This window comes from Cryptomeria japonica, chromosome 8 (genome assembly GCF_030272615.1).
Source record: "Cryptomeria japonica chromosome 8, Sugi_1.0, whole genome shotgun sequence".
NCBI classification, from domain to species: Eukaryota; Viridiplantae; Streptophyta; class Pinopsida; order Cupressales; family Cupressaceae; genus Cryptomeria; species Cryptomeria japonica.
This window is the reverse complement of record NC_081412.1, coordinates 363,017,472-363,044,270: the sequence shown is the minus strand read 5'-3', so window position 1 is coordinate 363,044,270 and position 26,799 is coordinate 363,017,472. Positions and strand designations below refer to the sequence as shown.

Here is a 26,799-nt window from a genome sequence, read left to right as displayed (position 1 = left end):
CCAGGACTAATATTTCAGCACCTCTTATCATCTAGAGCTTCACATATGCACTTATTCAACTCACCATCCAGGGAACAAAAATTGGCCTTCTCATGCAGATCAGATACTTGGACATAATGTAACTACATGATACACAATGCAGCTGTTCTCGTTTTGCATTACACCTATACCCTACTTCAACAATACCAATTTTTGTTTTGTTATTATCCCCCAAAGTCACATATGCTTCCCAATCACAACCACCCACCACATAACTTTCAGAGAAGTTGGCCCCTATAGGTCTTCTCTCTGGCAAAAGTTTCAATCTTGGACTACTTTTACTGGCTGTGCAATGTGAGGGAATCATGCTGAATTGATCAATCTCAGTCAACATTCACTGACTGTCTGATGCAATAAGTTAGCTCATATAGTTGATTCAAAAGCATTTCAACATAGAAAAAATATATATTGAGATATAATTTTAATCCATAAAGGCTAATAAGGCAAAAGTCAAGAAATGATTACAAAACATATAGATAAATTTCAACAATGTAGGGAGGAGAATGGTTTCCTTTTTTCGGAAAGACAAAGGAAGAAAATGGAACTAAAAAATTTCCCTTTCTTGCACAGTGACTCATAACTGCTATTAAGATGAGAATAATGAAGATAGACTTCATAAGTCAGGTCAACAAACCTCAATGAGAAAAGATTGGCTTGGGCAGCATGAGCAGCAGCCTTAACCAGAGACGTCTTAGAGCAACCTGGAGGGCCATGTAAAAGAACTCCACGAGGAGGAGAGAGCCCTAGTCTTGCAAATGCAGCTGCATGTTTAATAGGCCACTCCACAGCTTGCCGAAGCTTCTTCTGTTTGTGACAGATGTTAGATATTAAGAACACAAATTGCATTACTCAGAAAGATGGCTGCACACAACATACTCCATGCCAAAAAATGACCTCAAAAACTAACCTTAACATCATGCAATCCTCCAATGTCCTCCCATAAGACCTTTGGCACTTCAGCAATAATACCTCGAACTATGCTTGGACCAACCTTTGACCTTGCAATCTCCCAGTCTTCCATTGTTATACAAGGCAAATCCCTTTCTCCACTAAATGAAGACTTCCGGAGTGCAGCCATTGCAGCCTCACGACATAAAGCTTCCAAATCAGCACCAACATAACCATTACAAGATGAAGCTATAGCATCAAGGTTGACATTTATATCTAGAGGGAGATTCCTTGCATGTAGCTGTGACATAAGTACAAAACATAATGTAGCTACTGCATCTCAGTTTTCTTCCTTGAAAGATAATCAAATGAATAGCTAAATTGAAATAAAGATTACTTAACCACAAAGGGTAACTATTCATAGATAGTCAACATAAACCTAGAGTTCCTTCTCACTAAATATTCAAACAAATTTCATTTATCAATGTCTTGAAAACTAAGGAAACCTCAATTCTTAATATAGTAGCGTGCAAAGGATAATTTTGATTCCAAATTTCGATTGGAATATACAACACACGAGGTTACTTTGGTCAAAACAACGCATTACTACAAAAACAAAAAAGCCAAATGATGGTCATAACCCACACATCTTATTCTGTCCACGAACTGAATCATCTATAGACTATAAGTGAGTGCATCAAGTTTATTGGGTTATGACTAGCACATTTAGTTATTTGCATGTGATGTTCCCACTTTGAAATATAATTTAATAATAAATAATGATAATAAAATTAAAATACAAAAAAATAAACATAAAAATTAAATTAAATATCAATACACTTATTTAGTACTGGTTAATTATCCATTTATCAGCAATAAATTATTAAACAATGAATAACCATTTATCTTTATAATAATAAATTATTAAATAAAATATTAATTTACAATCAATATTAATTATTATTAAATATTTATTAAATGAAAACATAGTGGCAGACCAAATCTGATGCATGTCAGATTTGTCTGCCTTTGCAACAACTAATTACCAAAAGAGAGGAATAGAGGGAAATGACATTAGAAAGGAAGGAGTGATTGACCAAGGAGAAATCCTCTGACCTCTTCGACAAACAGTTATTAATAGCTAATGGGCATTAGAGATATCATACCTCTAAATTATTATATCCGCTGTACAGATGGTCACAATCTTAGAAGCATATTTGTCCATCCCTGTATCTTCACAATACCAGTCCGTGTCTACCATCCAGGAGAAGACAGGACATTAAGAGTGCAGCACTGACCAAAGCAGTGACTAAATAATATAATCGACCATACCATATATGACAATGACTGGGAGGTAGAAACTAGTTATTGGAATAACTCAAGGCCACGATACTGTTAAGCACATCAGCTACTACCAGTCGATGACACATCCCTAATATGAAGATGCTTAATACTGAAGGACTATCACTTAATTAGTTATCAATTATAATATGGGAAGGTGCGATTAGCATACAAGACTAAGCATTAATAAATAGGCACTAGTCGTATCTTTTGGAGACGCAACACCTCATATTCACTATCAAGATATAAGAAGGTATTTTCAACCATGGAAGGGGGGAGGAAGTCACCTACTAATTATCTTAATTCAATCCATTTGGATTTGCCCCTATCGAGTCTTTGCCTTCTCAGGTATAAGCCGGTCACAAGCACCTGACTCTACGTCAGGTACAACACCCCTGATATATATATCAGAAACAACAGGAGGGCATTTTGTAGTATACTGCCATTGCATAGTACCTATGGTAATATCAGACATACGAAAGATTCTGCAACATATTTTAGATTCTGAACCATCATACCCATTATAGCAGATAATAGTCGCAGATTATATATATACTGTTTCGGATAGGGTTAATTATTTTAGAAAGAAGTCACCTATGATTGAAGTGTTAGTTAATTGTCTCCACTTTACAAGTAATTAAATAAGGGGACATTACATTGCAGCTGCAATGCTGGACAGGAAGATTGATATTTCAATTCAGATCAGACATTTGATCAATCCCAGAGCAATCACAATAAGCATACATTGAATAGCTGGCATGTGATTCAAGACAAAAAAACTAACAATTTGACAGCTCATATTTATTTACTTGAAAGTGCACCGGCAAAAAGGTCACATTCAGATATGTCTGGAGAAGTCAGTGAGTAGGTTCAATTGTCTTCTAGCTTGTTTTCACAATAAATTGTTTGCCTACATTAACAGGGACCTGCCAAAAGTTAGTTGTTCACATCAACTGGAAGCCTATAAAATTTTCATTACTCAGATTAGCAAGCACCTCGAGGAGATGGGTAATCTGTCAGCCATTCAGACTTAACAGTTGCTGCTACAAGAATTGTTGACTATCCCACCTCAGCTATGAACTATTACATAAGATTGTGAATCAAAAAAGTAAGCCTTTAGTATTATCCTCGTTCTAACTACATTAAGTGTGGAATCAAGCTTTGTGTGTTTGGCAAGTTCTAGAGAAAGATTTTCACAGAATTTACCTTTTTGGCCTCTGTAAAATAATCCATTACTAATTATAGTGGAGGGTTTTTTTATCCAATTTCAAGGTGGATCAATGGACAGGTGTAGTTGGCAGTTTTGTCGTAGTTAATAAATAATGATTTGTTAAGTAATAATTGGCAATGTAATGACATTTGTTTCCGAGTAGTTGTTGGTAGTTGCAGACGGTTGGTAATCTTAACCAACTGCTAGGTACTATATGTACTTCATGGTTGTCTTGGAAACCATTATTGATTGTACACATTATATTCTGGAATGGAATAAAAGATACATCTTTCTGGCCATGTTTCGCTGTTTATTACTGCCATGCTATATTGTTGTACGATACATTTCTGTCTACTGTTTACTCTGCATAATCCAAACTAGTTCCCTTCGGGAGTAAACATTTTGACATAGTTGCCGATACAAACTTGGAGATCTAAGTTGCAGAGAGGTAGGATGGCGATGTAATGGGCCGACCATTCCAACAATAAGTATCAGTATCGAAAACTGAGGATGAGGAAAACATGATTAAGGATGAGTTGACACAAGACTTGGTATATTTGTGGGAAGCATCCGTCAACTACTACATTCGAAGGGGGGCTCTCCAGCGAGAGGTCCCTAAGAGCGCCATCCAAGACAACCTCACAGTGAATGATGCGGTTGACCATCTCCTCCAAAGATTACCAAGGATTTTGGCATGTAATTTCATTACCCTTTGGGATCTTCGAGAAGAAAGGGACCGAGAGCAGCGTTGGCAGCATATACTATGACAGTAGTGTTGATGTGTTTTTTAGGACACCTCGAACACAGAATAAAATACCAAGTATTCTATCCTCTCTTGAACAAAGAAACCTCATATGCTAAAGAATACAATCAAATGAGACAACTCCAAGGTTTACAATGCGAACAATCAACTTTAATGTTCTAGATAGACTCAATGTATGATATGATAATGTTGGTAATCACAAAGGGACTTACGCTCTAAATCATGACTGGAATGTGGAATCTTACTTAACTGAATTGAAAAAAGACAAAAGGGAAAAGGGTCAAGAAATCTAATCTAGATTCCTAAGGACAATGATGACAAAGGATGATGTTTTGATAAATCGATTCCATAATCAAGCCTTTCTTCGCGATGTAGAAACAACTACACAAAACTGATGCAATCTCCAAAGGATAAAGAAGGGTTTTCATATCATGAACATTCATTCAAACACCCAATACTAGTGCAGTTCAAGTGAATATCCACAATCGAACTAGTGCTTAATGAGGTTCAAACTAACCATACACTGCAACTTACAATCAGCAAATTACAAATGGTATGAACCGGAATTCCAACAAGTATCATCACATTTCTCCATTATAATCAACGAACTTTATATAAACTTAAGAAGCAACAAGAAACCATCTAAAATGTAGAAACAACACATAGGAATCCACCATGCTTCAATGCAGATCATGTATTAGCTTCTACAAGTCTTAGCAACAACTTCGAGTTTCCTCCTACTCTAATGCTAGCTATCAACCGCTATCTAACAACTATTGTCTTATTAACCTCTACAAATGAGTAGGTAATGTCTTATATAGACATCCCTATTACAATTCAAGGGCCAAGATTGATTTAAGATCAACAGCCAAGATTACATGATGAAACCCTAATTAGGGTTAGTTATAACTAACTTCCTTCGACCAATGAGAAAATTACAATACATTTGGACCATGTCCATCTTTGAATGTAGACCAATAAAAAATGAGTTTAGGTATGTAAAACAATATTTGATGTAGTGCCACATGTCACTTGCTCCTTCACTGGATGAGTTAGGTACATTGAACTTGGACAAGTTGATGTGGCATAAGCTAATTGGTTGATGATGATTGGATACCACCTCGACTTGTTCCTTGTAAATCATCACAAAGAAGTGATTGTGTTGGGGCAATATCTCTTCATACTCAACATTTCCAAGCACAGTGTGATGATGATGGGTCATATTCCCAAATTGTATCATCTTAGTGATCAAATCTCTAGCTTTGATTAACTCTTTTGAAACTACCACCTTTCTTGATAACACTTACTCTTCCATCTTCACACGTGGGAATTTTCCTCCTTGTGTAGTATTTCACCTTGAACCTTAGATTGATGTAGGGGCATCCCCATGTTGCAATTGTTTCTTTCACATAGCCTATCTTGATGTAGAGCCCTTCACTATGAAGCAATCCCTATTGATCTCTTCCTTGTTCTGATTATGATCTTGGATTTCCAAAGAAATTCAAGATTGTCATAGCATCATCCTTTACAATATTAAAATTGTGAGATGTATATGTTGACCTTCTCCTTGTCTCCTCCATGTGATTGAGGTCCTTCATCCTCAGCATCTCCTCTTGAGCTCATCATCTTTGTGGTATAAACCTGAAAAACAAAGAAATTTCGCATCAAACATGTACTGAATGGAAAACAAGACAAGCACCTAACAAAGCAAGCCCCTAAGACCCTTCCAATCTAGAAATATCATTGACAAATCAAGAAATGTGTATCTAAAAATTACTTTCAGAACTGGAAATTATCTTTAATCAGGTTTGCCACTTCCAATCAGGTCTGCCATTTCGCCTAGAATAGGAGTAAATGATTGTTTGGAATGAAACATCTGACCTTTAATTTTTATGATCCCATCAGACTTTGGATTTCATATCTATCCCTCTAGGTCGGCTTCCCTAGAGATTATTTATTTTGCACTTTAAATTCTTGAATTCTCTTCCTCAAAATGAGCCAACCTAGAGCTCTTCTCATGCCTGAGCGGAATTTCAGGGTTTACATGCACAAAGGAGAGCGGGTTTTGATAGGTCAAGTGCACAACATTAGATGAGTAGATTTTAGGTGCATGCATGCACAATTTTATGTGGAGCGCATATGGGCTGTATATGTCAACAAGGACTAAAGGAGTCAGTTGCATCATTTGATTTGTTCTTTTTTATAACCCCAATCAGGTCATGTTGACGTGTATTTTATGACAACGCCTAACACAGAATAAAGTTTACCAACGGTCACTCTATTCTCTCTTGATCAAAGTTATACCGTATGCTAAGATTGCAAGTAAGTCCAAACGGCTAGCTCCAAGGTTCCTTATGCTCGTGGACGTGACTCAGTCAGTTGATGGGTTTGTTGTTAACCCAAGGGGCCTTACACATTCACTTGAAGAGGATAACAAATTTATGCAAGTTCAAGGATTTCTATGCGAATGATTTGCAATGAAAGCTCTATTTTTTTGGATTTTTTTGGATTTAAAAATGCGCGGAAAAGTCAATGAGGAAAGGTTTAGAGAACTACGCTAAGACTAATCTAATCCTACGAACAAGGAGATGGGATTACTTATGCAAAAGCCAACCACGCTTCACTTTGTCAGCAATGCAAAACTACACGAAGGTGGTGCAATCTTCAGAGGGTGTGTTAAAGATTTTCAAATTACCAAGAGAAACCATCAACTCGAACAATCTCTACTGATAATCGAAGTTAAACATACACATATAATGGAGGCTCAAGCTAACTTTGCACAGTATGCAACAATCAGTTGCACACCAAAAGTATGAGCACGAATTTTGCAACAAGCAATCCTATCAAATCCAATTGATCTAACAACATGAAAGCAAATCTAATCTATGAAGAGAGTGAGACCATGCAAGCTCCAAAACAACACAAGAACACACCAACAATGGAACAATGTATTAAGTGTTTGCTTCAAAAACTCTTGGCAACAATCTTAGACAACAATCTCTCCTCTCTTGTTAAAAATGAGGGGGGTCACCCCTTTATATAGGCTTCTGGCTTTGGCTACATGCAAACCCTAATTAGGGTTTTCCCTAAAAGATTCTCCACTCAAGATGCAACAAGGTGGGAATTAGCATTTAACACCCATTAAGCCCATATACGATTAATTCCAAATAGCCAAAAATGGCATCCATTTGTACATTAAATGCACCCCATTACTTCAAATTGGCCCAAAATACAACAAATATTCCCATGCAAGAAATAAATGCCCATCATTCCTTCATGTGACGGCAACATGCGGAAGGAATCTGTCATAAAACCATAAATATGGCAGCTGCATTCAAAATATTCTTCATGCACTCAACATGCACAGACCGGGCCGCCACTAAGTCAACTTTCCATTTTTTCAAATTTTGGAGGGAAATTAGGAGATTCTTCAAGAATCAACTAATTTATCCACTTGGCTTGACTTTTCCTGCCTTGGAGGGAATTTTCCACGCCTTTTGACCATCTCCTATTTTGTAGGGATCTCCCTAAAATTTAGGACCTGGGTCCATTACGATTCCAAATCTCTAAAAATTTCCAGATTCTGATAAGATTTGGTGTCTAAAAATGGAAAATTTCCGGAGGGGATTTTTGCTTTTCATTCTTCCTTGACCCATGGATTTTCATGCCTGGGCGTGGAATTCACTTTGGCATGGAATCTCCTCTTTTTCATGTCTTAATCATTTTGGAGCTCATCTCTGTGTATGGGCATGGATTTCACTTGGAGAGGGAAATTCATGCATTCCATGTTTTCCATGACTACCTTGGGTTGGCGCCTTCCTCATGCCTTAGGCACTATTTACTCCTAGGCAAGGAATTCCCTCATTTTTGTCTTTTCCATGACCACCTAAGTTTGCCGCCCTTGAACTTTGTTGGGCGCTAAAATGCTATGAGGAAAGATTTGATGATTTTCTATGAATTCCAAGGCACTTTGAGTCTGGCACCTTCTTCCAACCTAGAGCGCATTTTAGCCTTTGTCAAGGAATTCAACATCTTCCACACTTTCCACGTTGACTTCATTCTGGCACCATTTGACCTTCTTGGGCGGAATTTCTTCATGAAAAAGGAATTAATTGTTTTGTCTATTTTCCATACACCCTCCTATTTGGCGCCCTCCTGAGGAGTAGGGCGGATTTTGACCATAGCCAAGGAATTCATGATTTTCAAAGTTTTCCATGAGTCATCCATTTTAGCGCCCTCCCTCATGTTTAGGCGCTATTTCTCCCTGTGGAAGGAATTCCATTCCTTGTCCATCTTCCTTGAGCATTCCATTTTGGCGCTCTATGTTGCCTTGGGGCGGAATTTTGGACTTGGCATGGAATTCACTGCTTTGCTATGAATTCCAAGGGGCATTGATTTTGGCGCCCTTCACCTTTGGGCACTATTTCACCTCTGGCATGGATTTCACTATTTTTTCCATCCTTCCATGCATAATACTCTTTGGTGCCCTTTCAACTTTTTGGGCAGATTTTTGCATATCATGGACTTTTGTGATTTTTTTGAATCCTCCATGGCACCTCCAGTTTAGCGCCCTGTTTGGCAGTTGGGTGTGAATTTCTCCAAACGAGGGAATTGTTAATTTTATCAGATTTGAGAATGCTAAGGGTTATTTTATTTATCAAAGTACTTCTTTTATCATATATTGATTTGATCTCTTTTGAATATAAGCAAGTAAGAAACAGCAATCAGAATTTATGATTTGTATTTCAATGAATATGTAACAGCAATGTTCGTTTTTTTGTGCAGGCCGGCTGGTTCAATATTTCCGATTTCTATATTGTCCCTTAACCGCAGCTATACACCATATATACAATGGTGTGGAGGCATGCCTACATAGAGGCATGCCTCTACGTGGAATAGCATCCATACGGAGACATGTCTCCATGAACCCGTGAGGGTTAGACTGATAAACATTAAAGACAATACGCTAAGATGCAAGATGGTATAATTAACCAATTCGACTTTAAGTTGACTAATGTTTGTCAAGCGATTAAATGTAACAAGTTGATTATATTGACTATTGGTTTTAATAAACATATTTAATAATCAGCTTTTTCTTTATTACAAAAATGTATGTATATATTATATATACATATATATCAATAATGTAAATCACAAACATTATTGTATATATAGATATATAGATATATATATACATTTGTAATATATATTAATATATGAGTATTAAATCCAATCATCAATTACAAATACTTTGGTGACAATACATATAAGCTAATTTAACATAACTTGAAAGGATAAAGCAAATATCAAATGCTTAAGGCCAATTGGCCACTTAAGCATTTGATTTCGACGATCAGAATTATCTAGCCAAAGCTACACAACATTAACAGGAATTTCAATCTTGTTTCTTCCAGACTTAGGTGAATTTTTTAGCTTTCCTTTTCAGGAATGGATTTCCAACACTAGCCATTTTTTACTTTCTCTGTCTGCTTTCTGACTTTCCGGAATTAGTAGTCGTGAATGCTTGATCTTCATAATCTTGCCTGAATGGTCCTGTCAAAAATAAACTTTCCAAAAAATAGAAACTTCTCAAAATGTCAGTGTTAGACCCCTAAATAGGACACAAGAATGACTTACTAAAAATAGAAACTTACTAAAATAGTAAGTTTGATTTTTGGCAAAATGAAGACATTCCGAGACTCAGTAAAATCCCTAAAAAATAGGAACTTCCTAAAAAAAGAAAGTTGCTCCGTTTTGGCTCAAATTTTACTGGGACATTCCTCAAAGAATACTGATTCCAGGGCAACGTTCAGTTGTTCCAAAATCCTAATAGAAACCCCTAAAATCTAGGACTAAAAGCAGAGACCCTAAAATTGACAGAACAGGCCCTAGACTTCACCAAATTCACTCAAATGAAAAGAAGACTTAATCAATTTGACCCCCGAACACTTGCAAAGCAGGGAGACTAATGAGACTGCCACCAAAAGACCCCAAAAAAACAAAACCAAACAACCAAGAGGACCTAAAAGGTAGGGGGTCCCATCTGGGATGGGGTGATGTGCGATTAGGTCACAACAGGTCGGGCTAGGAAACATAAGGAGACACATTTAAATGAATGTCTAAGCGCCCCATCTCCAACACAATCCACCCTCATTCTTGAATTTAATTATCTATGCTCTTCCATAAACAAATCAGGTTTGATTTCCAATTTAATCACCTCTTTCATTCTCTCCCATGCACTAGCGGATTTGATAGGTATGTTTGCACAACTTACCCCTATCCTCAAGCACATTTCGAAGATGTTACTGCACAAAATGCAAGCTGAGCGCATATAGGAGGTAGACTTGCACTAATGTAAGAGCGCATAAGGAATGCTTATTTGCACAACCTAATGGAGTGGATTTGAAGACTACCCTTGCACAATATACTCTTGGCTGAGCAAGTTTTTGGTGTATGCTTGCACAAAATTGATAGGCATGGGCACATTTGAGAGTCTTGTTTGCACAAAGAAAGGGCAGCATTAAGACCTTTGCTTGCACAAAGTTTGGTGTGGAGTGCATTTAGTGGGTATGGATGCACAAAAAGATTGCTCAAGAGCTCATATTGAAGTGGTGCTTGCACAAAATAGTGCAAGTGTAAGGGCCCTGGAATCTACATTAAGCCTTTTTTTGAATGATAACTTGCATCATGAGGTCAGGTTTGACATTAGTGCACAACTTACCCCCCACCCCACCTTGACCTTGGACAAATTTGTACATGAAATGAGGGAGTTGACTCCAGACTTAGTTAATTTTTTGAACTCCACCTCCAATTCATGACCTTAGGCATCATGCTTGCAATTCTTGACAGAATTACAAGTAAACTTATCACTTCAAACCATATGCACCTAACAACAATGACAACTTTGACAACATTTAGCATTTTGACCTCAACTCTCCATCTTAACACCTGCACGAATCTGGAACTAATCTTGACTTAGCCTAACGACAAGACAAACCCTCTCACAAGCAAAGTTTAAAGCCTACAACAATTGTCAAGCTGGGACAACTAAACCTAAAACACTAAGCTAAATGCAAAAAAGTGGGGGGGTCCCCATTTGCAATGGGGCGATGTGTGATAACTTCACAACAAGTACAAGGAAAGGAACTGGAGGGAGGAAGAAGAACGTGACACAAGCAGGCATCGTACCTCTAGCAATTAAGGCCCCTTCGGCCAAATAAGGAAAGAAGACATACAACAAATAATCAAGAGGAAAGACTTTAGATAGCAAAAGCCGACATGGAACAGGCAATGGTGGATGAAAAGGAGCCTCAAATGAAGCCGCAAGTACTCCATTACGATTGAAGTCTAAAAAGAACATAATGCAGCTACTACAAACCACAATACCCATAAGGGTAACCAACCTTCTACAAACTATGCCACAATTGAAATGGCGATCACAAATATAGTCGGTGATAACACAGTCAGCCAAGAACAAGACAAGCCATAGAAGGAACCAACAGTCAAGCCATCAAGTGACTTGGCCATTGATCCCATGTTGTTGATGGTGAGCATTGGGAGGAAGCTGCCCGTCGTCGATATGGAGATAATGCGGAGGAAGCTGAAAAACACCATCATCGACAGAGACTCAAGCGTCAATGTGTTACCGAAAGAAACATGGAAATGTTTGGGAAAGCCAACACTCTGGTCGCCAACCTTCCACTTGGTAGGTGCCCATCAGCATGGCATTAAGCCATTGAGGACATTGATGGCACAAAAAGCAACAATTGGCACACAGTATTTCTTCATGGATTTTGTAGTTATCCCATTACAAAAGAAGGCATACGACGCTCCCCATGGGAGGAGTTGGTTGATTTCTACCAAGGTGAATCATAATTGGAAACGAAACATGCTCTCAATTGAGAGCAAAGGGAGGAAGTATGTCATCGACTTGAGGAATCAGTCAGTGAGCAAAGAACTAGCATCCTGTGACTCAGTCTAAAGATTGAGATCTTGAGATGGATGAAGGACAGAGAGCGATGAAACCTAACGACGAAGGAGTACTAGAACTGGAAGATTGCTCGAAGGATGAAAAAAGTCCCCTAAACGGTTTATTTCACTAGCAGAAGGAGGACTACGAAGTCTTCCACCCCAAGCGCAATATGCTACAGATTGAGGAGATTGGGAAAATTAACAAGGGTAACAAGGCTGCAAAGAGTGTTACCTTCCCCCTCGAGTATGAAGAGTATAAGGAGGGAGTGGCACGAGTGGATGACATGCCGACACAATATTTTGAAAGAGACAAGATCATAAAGTACGAAGAGCCAAGTGTGAAGAAGGTGAATCTAGGCGATGAAGACAACCTAAAGGTAACATTGGTTGGTGACGACTGGAACTTCATAGTAAAGGTCGGTGTTCAAAATATTCACGGAGTACAAGGACACCTTCATGTGAATGTACAAGGATCTAAAGAGGATACCACCAGAGTTGTGCATACATAGCATCCCCCTCATACAAGTAGAGAGCTATTTCATGCCACTAATTGATGATTATTCCAAGATGACTTGGGTTACATTTCTAAAAGAAAAATTTGAAGCTTTTGAGAGGTTTAAGGCATTCAAAGCCTTGGTAAAAAATGAAATTCGATTAAGAATCAAATGCCTAAGATCTAATTGAGGAGAGTTCATTTCAAATGAATTTGAAGAATTCCATGAACAACATGGAATAAGAAGACAGTATTTGGCCGCAAGAACTCCACAACAAAATGGAGTTGTTGAGAGGAAAATTAGGAGAATTCAAGGTATGGCAAGAGCCATGTTAATGAATCCAATGTGATTTCCCCTACTTGGAAGCTGACATGTTTTCAACAGTTATCATACATTACTTAATGTATTATCAATATTATGCCTTTTACAATTAATTCTACATTTTTATCATTCATAACCTTCTATATTATGATCTAACCTTGTTTCTACCAAGCCCTAAGGGAGGAAGGGTGATTATGTTGCCAGGGTTACTGAGAAACCATACTACAACAAGCTCCCTCAAGGTTTACGGATGCAGACCCTTACCCCATCTCAGGATTATACCCTCAAGGTTTACGACATCTGGTCCTTACCCCATCTCAGGACTGCCAAATTGGTTGGAATTAGACCACCTCTCCCTAAGCACAAATCCAGTCCATCCCTCCCATAGGCATTAGTTGGGATACATAGATTAGATCAAAATATATGAATTATGATATTCGCTGCTGATACTTCTAATGAAACAATCAGATGTATTTAGGAAAATATATTATTTGTTTTATGTTCTTAATCCTTAGTCTGAGAATTACATCTATCTATAGTCAGAAAATAAGAACAGTAAATTTATATTGTAACAATTAAGGTAGGCTCAGCGTTCCAGACTGTGCTTTCAGAATGCTCTTTTGAGCGACCAGTATGCATATTCCTTCTGGAAATTAATTCTTCTTTTCCGTGTATGCTCGAATAATAGTGGATTCCATCTTATATGCTCCTGAAGGATTTAAGCGTATCAAGGGGGCATGTCTCTTAATAATAATCTGATTTGTTATCCCCCTCGTGCCTTTTCATAATGGAATGATTCCCTTGTGTTTGCTATTCGTAATGACTAGTTACCTGATTTTGAAGGTAGTGAACAATTATAAATGTTAACGGTAATGACTAGTCGTATAATATTTGACGGTAATGACTTAGTCATATATAATATGATTTAACATTAATAATACATGCAAAAAGTAATATAAAAACATTATTAATTGATTAAGTATTAATGAAGGGATATTACATCCAAGCTATCCAATAGTTTTTTGAGAGAATAGTTCCATACGATAGTCTACGTTTTGAACCGAGCACAAATCAAGGTGAACAATAGCAAAACTCCGTATCCATCACCAAAGTATTTCAAGGTATTCAAGAGCAAGTGCTATATAAGAAGAGACGATGAAGATTTGAGAGAGTTTGATTTCAGGTGTGATGAAGGCATATTTCTTGGATATTCCACAAGGAGTAGAGCTTACAAATGTTATAATAAATAATTGCACAAAGTTGTTGAAAGTGCATATTTGAGGGTTGATAAAGAAAAGCATCAAAAAGAATTGGCTCAAGAAGTTGATCATCAAGAAGAAAAAAATTTCAAAGAAGAGGAAGTACAGGAAAAAATTGAAAATGGAGAAGTTGAGCAAAGAGAACCAAAGACACCATCAAGGGCACCATCTAGGACTCAATCCAAATTTGTCCAAAAGAATCATCCAAAAGACTTAATTATTGGGAACAAAGATACAAAATTCAAACGAGGAGATTTATTAGTACAACGGAACATGCAAACCTATGCTTTCTCTCCAAAATAGAACTAAAGAACTTTAAAGAAGCAAGTGAAGACAAGCATTAGATAAAGGCTATGGAAGAGGAATTTGATCATATTAAGAAGAATGAAACTTGGGAACTTGTCCCAAGATCGAAAGATAAGAATGTGATTGGCACTAAGTGGATATTTAGGAACAAGGTAAATAAGGATGGTCAAGTTGTGAGGAACAAGGTAGGATTAGTATGTAAAGGATATGTCCAAGTCAAAGGAATTAATTTCGAAGAAACATTTGCCTCTATTGCTCATTTAGAGGCTATAACGATGTTTTCAGCCCTTGCCAATTTTAAAAATTTCTAAGTCTACCAAATGGATGTGAAATCAGCCATTTAAAATGGAAACTTGGAAGAAGAAATGTATATTGAACAGCCAGAAGGGTTTCTCCTCTCGGAGAATGAGGACTATGTTTGCACGATAAAAAAGACATTTTAAGGAATACAACAAGCCCCAAAGGCTTGGTACTCAAGAGTAGACAAGTATCTTCAACAACAAAGCTTCAAAAGAGGAATTGCGGACAGCAATACTTATATCAAGAATGAAGGAGATTACATGTTGATTGTTGTGGTCTATGTAGATGATATCATTTTTTAAGGTAGCAGTGACAAGATGTGCCAAGTGTTTGCCATTAACATGCAAAAGGAGTTCAAAATGCCAATGCTTGGTGAGTTCTTCTTCTTCCTTAGATTGCAAATTTCCCAATCAGATAAGGGGATATTTATTTCACAAATCAAGTATATTAAAGAGATGTTGAAGAAATTCAAGATGGAAGACAACAATCCAAAGAGTGCTCCCATGAATCTCCTATAGCTAACCAAACTCAATACAGGTCCATAATTGGAAGTTTATTATATGTGACAGCTATAAGGCCTACTATTATGCAAGCAGTTGGTTTGGTGGCAAGGTTTTAGTCAATAGCAAAGGAAACTCGTGCAAGCAGTCAAAAGAATATTCAAATATCTAAAGGGCACTAAGGATTTTTGGGTTGTGGTATCCAAGAGGTGAAGATTTCACCCTTACAGCATATATGGATGGGGATTGGGACGGCAATATTGATGCAAAAAAAGTACTATTGGACAAGCATTCTTCTTTGGTAATAGTTTTGAATCCTAATTGAGTAAGAAACATGCTTCAGTTTATTCATCTACAGCAGAGGCGAAATACATCGCAGCAATAGCTTGTTGCATATAGGTTGTCGAGATGAAATAGGCAATGACGGATATAAAGGTTGAGTACGAGCATACCATCTCCATATTCTATGAAAATACAAGTGCAATCAAAATCTCAAAGAATCAAATTATGCACTCCAGGTCGAAGCACATTCCAATCAAATATCATTTCTAAAGAGAGCAAGTAATTGATCAGCAAGTGAAGTTAGAGTACATTGGTACACAAGAACAGATTGCGGATATTTTCACAAAGCACCTTCCAAAAAAGTCTATTGAGTACCTAAGGGACATATTGGGAGTGATATCACTCTCATCCAATCACTAAGTTTTTCAAAAGAAGCATGCGTTAAAAGGGAGCTATTCATTGTTTTATCTTTTAGCCCTCGAAGCCTTTGTCATTCATGTCAAAGAGGGAGAAGTAGAATAAGGATAAGTATTTCAGTCGGGGGAAGAAATTCATCCCTATTGCATTCCAAGATTATTTCCATGAGAGGTTGCCATCAATGACAAAGGTGGAGATTGTTGGAAAATTATTGTCATTGTTGTCAAAGGACAAGTCAGCTTGTTGTCAAAAGACATGGATTGTTGAAGCAGATTGAAGGCAGAAATTATCTTCAAAAACGAAAAAATTAACAATGATAAAATGAATTAAATTCATGCTGGTTGATCCCCCTTTATATTTGTAATGTCCCCTTTCTAGCACATATTGTATGAGGTTTGTCGTTAGCCTATTTTCTCATGGTCTCGTAGGCTAACCAAGACACAGAAGGGATCTTGGAAGATTTTTGCCTAGGCATTTTCACTCACAGGTCATTTCAAGATATTTTGATGTAGTTTTGGCGCACTTACTATTTATTGTAAGTCACTTTGGGATGATTCAGATCTTCAACGACATCATCGACTTCATGGTTGATGTTCAGATGGATGGCAATAATTCATAGTCATTTAATATTTACTTATTTAGACGAGATATAAAATTAAATTTAAAATATTTAACTTTGTTTAATAAATGACTATAGTGGGACTATAAAGTAATATGTTATAAATATTAAATGTCCCCTTTCACTTAAAAGTATATGGTACACTTAAAAGAGGGATTAAATATTAAAGTGTTTAATTATCCCACATTGACAAGACAAGTGAGTAAGCTCTTATGAAGAAATTATAAAATGGATTGGAGAGCTCACTTTTAGCATATTTGGATGAGATGAAAATTATGCTATTGCATTTCTCATAAATCTGATTATTGGGCTTGGAGGATGAAATCCCTCTTTGTCAACATTCTTCTCGCTGTTGCAAGATACAGTCAAGAGAATTAATGGTGTTTTTATTCAGGAAACACATTGGGCTTATTAGATTTTCTAATAGAGAAAGGCAGATTTGAAGAAGATATTTAGAGCAGATTCGAGGGCGATTGTGGCATAAAAAATAAGGGAAAGGAAGATTTGCAATTTGCTACAGTGCCGTGAATAGTGCATGAACAGTGTTGTGAACAGTGCTGCTACAGTGTCACGCTACAGTATTCGGCAGCCATTTAGGGGTTACATTTGCATTCATATCAAGCCAGGGGTTCATTGTTCCATTCCTACCCTAGGCGGCTACACCTAGTGGAGATTTGGCACTTGTTTTTGGAGTGGAGATCAGTTCTACTTTATGCTCTTATAGTTGTTATTCCTTGGATCTCTATTGTCAAAAGTTATATGCATATTGTTAGCCTTTCAATTCCTTGCAATATTATGTGATTTGGCATCAATTACAATCCCTTCAGCTCACAATAACAAACAAGAACTCTGAAATCAGACAGTGCATACAAAGTGTTTGACGAATTGTCAAGCATACGAAAATGAAAAAAAAATAAAAGGCAGATTAGCAGGGGTTATTACAGTAGTATCAGAGCATGCATGCAAACTGTTCGACAAAATTCCATTGAATGTAAAGTCAAAGAATTAGACCAAAATGGGGGGTGCCATTACAATATTGGAGCCCAAGAAAGATTTAAACTAATACCTATGCTAGCCGACCCTCTTTGCAACATGCAGATTGAAAATTAAATTAATAATTACTTTTGGGCCGACAACCTTTAATGTGCCACCCTTGTAAATTAAAAATAAATAAATTTATGATTGAGCCAACCTTCCTTGGCCAATCAACCAACCTTGGGTAAATGTGAATTAAAAAATTAAAAATATTGGGAATGGACCAACCCAAATTTGGCATGAAAAGGTGCATATATTTCAAACGTTGCTCCCTTTGCAAATTGACATGTCTTCCCATTTGGTCACCCCCTTTTGAGAAGATATAAGCGGAATTCGTGGAGAGTTGTTGAAGGGAAGAATTTAATGAGTATCATTTCTATTTTTAGAGCAGATCTAAAGGTGTAAAGATCAGAATTTTGGAGCAGAGCTAATTCATATTTGTAGCGGATCCAAGGCAAAATCATGGCAATTATATGAGCAGGAATATTGAAGATTATGACTTATGTGAAGAAACATTAAAGACTTTATTGCAGATTTGTGAGCAGAATGTTGGCATAGTGTTGTCATTGATGTCAACCGGCATTGTGGTCATTGGAGTCACTGGTATACAAGTTAGTGTTGGAGAGAAGAAACCAGTACCCTGTACACAGTTGATGTTGACCAGTGAATAGGCATTGGAGATAGTTGGCATTATGGAAGGTCAACCGATGAGTAATGAGTTGGCAGTGTGTTGTTGCCAACCGGTAAGCATGTGACTGGTAAGGCAGCAAGGTTAAGCTAATGGAGAAAGTGCAGGCAACCGGTATGCAGTTTGATGACAATCAGCAGGACTCCCACTGGATGAAGATGGTGTCGTCGGATGAAGAGAAGAATGACAAAAAGTGTGTTGCCTCAAGTTAACAAGGAAGACATATGGGAAGGTTACCGAGTCATATGTCCAGTTGATGATGTATCTGCTCAATGTCAGCAAAGTCATACATGTGCAATGCCGGAAGCAGATTGAGCAATGTAATGTCAACTGGTTCTCATCAGATGGTTGTCAGCAAGTAACAAAGATCCACTTCTACCAATAAGTGGTAATACTTAGCTTATCTCCCAACATGCATGGAATGCATTATAACTCTTCGGGATAGATCAGTCAAGAAATATAAGGCAGGTGGTTGAAGGCTTATACCGGAAGACCAAAGTGGAACATGAGGAAGCCTCCAACATGTGAAATCAGAGATGTGCACCGGACCAACAAGGGAAAGTATGATGAGCTACCGGGAAAGGAAGAGGATGAGGAAGAGTAAGGAGTGATGAGTTTGTCACTTTGACAAACCAGTTGAGAGGAGAACCGGTCAAATGAAGAAGAAGGTAAGTGTTAGCATTTGTGGACATGGATTCACTTCGGGTTGCTGATATCAACAGAGATGCCTGTTGATGATTGATGTCTGAGATTATCTTGCAACTGGTATGATAGGAGGTGTGCATTACAAACTATTGACATGTCAATGTCAACCGGTAAGAGAGCAAAGAGGCAAAGCAAAAAGCTCCTATCAGATGGACATGTGTATAGTGATTCACTCTAGATATATGCTAAGGTTTGGCAAGTTTATGACAAGGTTGATGTGATCCCACCGGTAGAACAGGAGACTGCATGGTTCTAAGGTTGATCGGTTAGTGCATGACCGGTAGGGTAAGAAGACCGGTAGTATGAAGTATACATCGGTTGTGTGTTGTGGTCGGTGACTAAACCTGAACCAACACAGTGGACTCTACTAAGCTGGACGCAGACTAAGATAACATGTGGATACTAGGTGGCAAGCATGCAAAGGTCGGTGAAGAGTGCTGCAGCGAGGTAGTTGCAAAATCGGTCAACATAAAATGAAGACTCTGAATATCACGGGTCGATTGCAGAGCTTTGCGGCTCAAAGCAGGTCGAAGGACAAGTATTTGATTCGTCGACGTCATGATCGATGCAAGATGTCCAAGTGCAGATCGGATTTGGTGAAGACAACCACAAGATCATTCAATGTGATTGACAAAGCAGGGTCCATGTTTGCTAAGTATAGCAAACGTGTATTGGAAGAAAAGAGATATGGCGGTGCCATCTGAGTTGTTGCAGGTTGTCCATCTTGAAGATGAGATCCGATCTGATCTGATATGCCTCGTAGTCGATGAAGAAACCCTAGCGCGCCAAATTTGAATGTCCATCTTGGCGGGAAAGCTCAAGTATAAATATGCCAACCAAAGACCTTAGGTGATTGATGCTGCCAGAAGATGAGGTGTCGGATATTGAAGATCAAAGTGTGAGGGTGCAGCAGAGAGTTAATCAGTCAAAGTGTAATCTGCAGAAGATTATAGTGACTGAGTGCTTGAGAGAACCGGTAAGAGGGTTTAATCAGTAAGGTTAGAGTAACCGGTAAGTTGCAAAGAGTGCAACAATCAAGAGAACCGGTAGTGCTAAAATCGGCAGGAAGGTAGCAAAGGTTGTTGCAGTGCAGTGGGAGTGTCAGAGGAAGCAAGGTAGAAGTAGAGCAGAAAGGGAATCAGACAGAGAGGACTAAGAACCGGTAACCAAGTGCGTGGTCTGACATTTCAACTAATCGATAGAGTCTGAACCGAAAAGGAAGCAGCAGTGAGCAAAGGAGAGCAGAGAGAGAGTGAGAAGACGTTAGACATAGCTGAGGCTAAGTAGCAAAAGATTCAAAGAGGGTGAGCAAAGTACCGGTGGTGACAAATAGCAGTTGATCAGAGTGAGCAGAGAACCGGTAGAGAATAGAGCAGAGTTGAACCGGTAGAGAGAAGTTGCAGAGGTTACAAAACTCATTTGTAACCTGGTTATTAATTTTGTATTGTTAGCATTCATTGTAATCACTGAGTTGGTGCTCAGTGCAGGGGTTGGTGCTCCTTGGGTTGGTGCCCTAAATCAGCAGGGGTTGGTGCTCCTTGGGTCGGTGCCCTAAATCAGCAAGGGTTGGTGCCCTAAATCAGTAGGGGTTGGTGCTCCTTGGGTTGGTGCCCTAAACATTGTAATAGTTGTTTATTGTGAGGCTGGATTGGAGCAGTAGACTCCAGCAGCATTTCTCACCGAAGTTTTTCCCATATTGGGTTTTCCTCATATATCCGGTGTTGTGTGATGTATCCTTGTGTGTGCTTGCATAATGTTCTCTTCCCTTATCTCACCGGTATGTCTTCTTGGTCTTTGATATGTTAACCGGTATTCACATTTAGGATTAAAAGGGATAAGATTGGAAACCACTGATTCACCCCCCTCCCCCCCCCCCACCTCTCAGTGGCATCTTGTGTTCTACACAGAAATATTGCAAATTTATGAGTAGTTATCAAGGCAGATTTTGATGAAGTCGTGAGAAGATTTGTAAAATAAATTTAAAGCTAATACAAGGAGTGTCAAATAATCATCATTCTATTCATTTGGAGGTTGGTGCCTCCTAATTGAAGAGATTGGGAGGTTGGAGCCTCTCATTAAAAGAGATTGGTGTCTCTTGTTAAGTTGGTGCTCAGAGGTGTCCCCAAAGGGTTGGTGCTTACAAATCATCAAAAGGGGTTTGGTGTCTCCTTGTAATGTCTCTATGTGTAAATGCCCTAATTTAGCCCTAATTCAAAATGAGCAAGAGCAAGGTTAGGGATATCTTTCACCTGATTGAAACCCTACAAAACAAGTTAGGAACCACTTACAACAATAATTCATAAAAAAGTTCTTCTTAATTAGAAATCATTAAGCATATAGCAAAATTATCAATTTAATCATAAGGTATCTTAAGTATGTTTGGGGAAGCTCAACCATAGGAGAGCTAGGATAAAGTGGCTTTGATAGGGTGTCCTGGATCCTTTACTTTAGGCCCAAGAGCAGATATACCATCCCTCTTGGCCTCACATGGCCCCTACCATCCATATGAGGTGGTGTACCCAATGAGGTGTCCCACAACATTCTCCCTCATCTTGCCATCCATTTCTCACTTCCTATGATTGAACTCCTTGGTGTGTTAATTCACCATGATAGAGGGATGAGGTGTATTTGCAACAAGATGACTCGGAAGCCCATCTCTTCTAAGCCCAAAGGCAGTACCCTTTGTACCCCCTTGGCCTCATGGGGCCATTTGGTCACCACCATGAGGTGGCGTACCTAGAAGTGTACCCCATCATTGTACCCCTCTTGTAATCCCTCATTTTTGTTCAAGAAAGAACTGGTAAATTAATTAGTTATCTATTATTGAAGGAAAGATTACAATTTACAAAATTGACAAAACACTGTAGCTATTAATGAAACCAACTACTTCTAACTACCTGCTACTGTAGACATTTAAGATGTCTAACAACTAATTACAGTATTGACCATTAACATAGTAGAGAAATATAATTGTAACACCCTCCCTTAATGATCAATCTATCAAAAACACCAAGTTGCCCCCTGAATTTTACAAATTTATCCCGGCTCAGAGACTTGGTGACAATATCCGCAGTCTGATCCATTGTCGGAACATACTGCAACTGAACTGATCTGTCTTCTACCAGCTTGCGGATGTAGTGACAATGAAGCTCGACATTCTTGGAAGACTGGTTTTTTGGCCACTTTGAGCACCCCTTGATTATTAGTATACAAGGGAGAAGGACAAGCTTGCGGCATCTACATGTCAGAAAGCATCCTCCGGAGCCAAACTGCCTCACATGCGGCCTTGACTGTTCCCCGGTATTCGGCTTCAGTCGAGGTAGTTAGTTGCTTGCTTTCTTTCGTTGGCTTATCTTGCTTTGAGTCAGTCTGTCGGTCGGTTTGCTTTTGAGTCGGTTGTTTGCTTAGTTTAGGTGTCCTGAGTAGGAGCCTCCATTTGTGAGAAAGGCATCTGTGTTGTTTTGCTCACACACTGGCAATATCTTGGATCTTATGTTAGATTCATTTCTCAGATATCTATTCATGAAGTGCTTTGAATCCGAGGTTATTCCTCTCCAGCTTTATCATCTGATCAGGACTTGTACTCGACTTGGAAGGGAATCACTTTCTATGTCTTGATGCCGACATCTTTTTTATTACTATATCTTTACACATTAATAAACTCCGAGTCATTATGGTTTTCAGGCGAAGCTGTGATTAGTGAAAAATCCAAAATCTTGCTTCAGCGCCACCACAATCCTCAAACCCTAGTAAGCTTAGTTGCTTACAAGCCAAAGGAATTGACGAAACGAAAAAAGCAATATCAAAAGAGAAAAATGAGAAAATGAAAGAGAAAAATAAAAAGAAAATGAAATGAAATATCAAAATGGCTAATGGGAACATGCGAGTAACTCCATCGGGGCTATGGACGCCCGGCTGGCAATGGAGCAATATTCGTGAGATTGCGACGATAACCTCGTCGAGACTATAGACGTCTGACTGGCAGCATAGCTCTATCCAGGATGCTTATGAAGTTTAGATACACTACGTAGCCAATCACAGGGGAACCTGAAGGTCATAGTCGTCTTGTCGAGAGGAATGAATACACTTGCACACACGTGGGTAATCAAAGACTAAGTGTCTTGATCTGGTTAAGGATTCTCCTTCTACTTTGAGTACATTTTCTAGTCGCCTGATAAGTTGGATTGAATCTTCCGAAGGTTCTAAGTGTCGATTGGGTCTTTATCTCTTAAATGTTCAGGAACATTTATTCGAAGTGGCGCTAAATGTTGTGACGTATTCACACATCGCCCCATTGCAAATGGGGACCCCTACTTTTTGCTTTCTAGGGTTAGTATTCTTTGATTAGTTATCTAGTCTTGGCTATTAGCCTTTGCATTGGAGAGTTGCCAGAGAGATCATTAGGATAGCAGGGTCTGCTTGAGTTGAGGTGGGTCAGTAGGTGGTCTAGTTCAGGGTCTCTGTTGAAAGCTTCTTCTTGGTTGGGCCTGGGACTTGCTTCTAGGATTGAGTTTGAGGAAGTCTTTGTATCCTGCTAGGAGTCTTGCCTTTTGAGACTTGTCTTTGAGTTAAGGAAGTGAATGAAGGTTTGTGAGTGAGTATCATCAAGGATTTTCCCTTTAAAGGTTTGAGTTGGTCAAGTCAATGGATGATGAGTTCTTGTCCGCTAGGCATTGATTGGTATAAAATTGACCTATTTTGCCCTTAGAAATGCCTAACGACCAAGCCTAGACTTGAAAATTTGGAGAAAGGTCAAGAATTTGAGCATTTTTGCAAAATTCGCTCCTGACCCTTCCAAGGGGTCCAGAACGAATTTCCTTATATCTCCCTTCTTGGTCCTAATTTGCCTCATAAACCTTATCCCTATGGCGTGATTGAGAGAGTATTGATGTGTGCAACAAAGTGAGGTGATGGAAAGTGAAGGATTTGAGCATAATTCCAAATTTCGCTCCTGACCCTTCCAAAGGGTTCAAAGCGAAATTTATTTAAGCTCCTGACCCTCTCAAAGGGTCCAAGGCGAAATTCTCCAAACGACCTAATTCCTCACTAGAAACATTGAATGGTGGTCATACATGGCAGAGAAAAGGATCAAAGATCAAATTTAAAGCAAAGCTAAGTGAAAAAGGATGAGAATTGAACCAAAAAGAGCAAATTTGCTCCTGACCCTTCCAAAGGGTCCAGAGTGAATTTCTCCATGAAGTATTATTGTTGGTGTAATTATTTATTCTTATAGGATATAATTACACTTTACTTATGTTAACTTAGGATAATGCATCTCATCGTAGTTTGGATATGAGACACTTAGGGAAGTGTGCACATAGGGATGTAGCTTGTAGGAGAAATTCCACCTTTTGTGGTCTTATCTTGTTGTTACATTCCACATTCGGTGGGTGATCCACCTCTTGTGGAATATTATAATATTTCTCCTACCTACCCCTACTTTTTCTTACCTACCCTTGTTTCTCATTGAGCCACATGTCATGACTGTGTGCTCACATATCCATTTGGCCTTGCCTATATATGCAGGCCTATATTCATTGTATTGGTTAATCCAGTTGATCATTTGTATATTGATGAGAATAGTCATCCTATTGTCTCTCTTTTGTGCTTTTCATTGTGCCCTTGATCTTGGCAAAATCTCACATGGTATCAAAGCCATTGGGGCTTCATTGATTGGTTTTGGGAGACATCTTGGAAGGCTTCTATTTTTGGATCTGACGTACGGCACGTTTTGGAGGCATCCAACAACGTTTTCGACCTCAACAGTGCGTCCGAGAGGCCGTTTCCAAAAAAATCGAGTATAAACTTGACCTATTTTGGCGAAAGTCGGATTTTGGGTGTGGAGAAAAATTTTGCCCAATTTAGGCGGTAAAGTATGGATTTTTTGAAAAAAAAAAAACAATTTTCTGCAAAAAAATTAAAATTAAAAAAAAACAATTTCGTTTTGGGTTTCGGGGGGGTCATTTAACCCCACCCCCGACCCATTCCATCCTCTGCAAACAAGCACACAGCCGTTCCACGCAGCAGCTTTCCTAGCCCCCGGCAACCCTGCTTTCCCAGCCCCTGGCAACCCTACCTTGCCGGCCCCTGACGACCTTGCAGATCCGGTCCTGGTGACCAAGCCCGTGGCTCCAGCAACCCACCAACCATCGACCACCGCCGGTAACAGCAGCCAACCGGCCACCAGTTCCTCCTTGCCACATCAACATCTGACCGCTCTCCTCCAGTGAATCCACGCCCGCCACGTGGCAGGAGGCCACTGGCCCGTGGAAAACACAGTGCCACGTCATCCGTACACTCAGCTCCTAGTCAACGCCCAGTCAGCCGCCATGCCAACTTTTCCATACGGTCAGCTAGGGGGTGCGATGGCCATTTTGACGGTCGTACGGCCGTCAAATTTATTACAATGATTTGCTGATGTCAGCATGCGTCGGCACTTTTTTGAAAATTTTAAACCCCTTTGCGTTGAGCAGTTTGGTTTTTTGGGTCAACTTTGAAGGCTCATAACTTGCTCAATTTTGCTCCTTTTTGGGTGCAAATTTTTTTGATTTGGGCTAATTTTTCGTGCTCTCCACAGTGGTGTGGTTATTTTCTGATTTTGGTGCACAAGTTTTTCAGAATTTTCATATTCTCTCAGTTGTACCCGTTCAATCCTCGATTTTGCAACTTCAAAGGCTTCGTTTGGGCTCATATGACTTCCTTTTCAAGTGCCGTTTTTTCTAAAGTGCATATTTTTTCGTCTACTTTCGTAATCTATGATCAGTTTTCAGAGATTTTGAGTGGATAGTGTACTTTCAGATATTGGTTTTGCTCTTGTTGCTAATTGTGTCTTGCTTTGTGAGTGGGTATCATTCTTTAAGGTCCGAGCTAGGTCAAGTTGGTGAGTGATGAAGTCTAGAATGTCATCCTGATCTTCAAATGCCCTGAAATTTGGCTAAGTCTAGAATGTCCTGATCCTGAAATTTGACTAAGTCTGGAAAACTAAAGAATCCTCCAAAAGCTAGATTTTGCAATATAACTCCTGGAGGTCCGAAACCACTCTCAAACATCCTGGAAGTATATATGGAATATAACTTAAAGTATAAGAAAGAAGAAAGATATAAGGAAATGTCACTGTTGGGGAATGAATTGGTATGTTCTTGCCTTGAGATGGAGTTGGATGATTTTGAAGAGCAAGATTTTAGCCTAAAAGAGAATTTCGCTCCTAACCCTTCCAAAGGGTCCAGAGCGAAATTCATCATAAACTTCATTTGCCACCTTGTTTGAGCTTGAAACCTTGTCCCTTAGGTGGAAAATGATCTAAGTTTGCTTCTTGAGATGGTTTGAAGTTGGAAAAGTGAGTGATCAAGCCTAGAATGAGATTTTCGCTCCTGACCCTTCCAAAGGGTCTAGAGCGAAAATCTTGCTAAAGCTCATTTTCTCCCTAGTTTGACCAAATTTTGATTTGCAGAGCATCTTGAAAGGAAGGATGGACGTGTTTGGACTTTGGAAATGTGTGAGAGCTTTGAAAAAATGAAGGATTCTAGCCAAGAAGGTGAATTTCGCTCCTGACCCTTCCAAAGGGTCCATGTTAGTAGCCTAAGTGGTTCAGGTGGTAGCATAGGGAACATCAATATACAATGTACAACACCAGAGCATAGTAATTCATTAGCATGGAACCA

General features: G+C 38.9%; 1 protein-coding gene across 3 annotated transcripts in view; it reads right to left on the bottom strand.

The window, feature by feature from the left end:
- Window positions 1–26,799, bottom strand: part of LOC131066310 (cell division control protein 48 homolog B) — a 212,131-nt gene that overhangs the window by 74,568 nt on the left and 110,764 nt on the right. For all 3 annotated transcript variants that reach the window (XM_058001041.2, XM_058001042.2, XM_058001040.1), the window contains 2 exons: window positions 947–1,228; window positions 674–843 (listed from right to left, as the gene is read on the bottom strand). In XM_058001041.2, coding sequence (XP_057857024.1) covers window positions 674–843; window positions 947–1,228 — 452 coding nt within the window. The remainder of the gene's footprint in view (window positions 1–673; window positions 844–946; window positions 1,229–26,799) is intronic.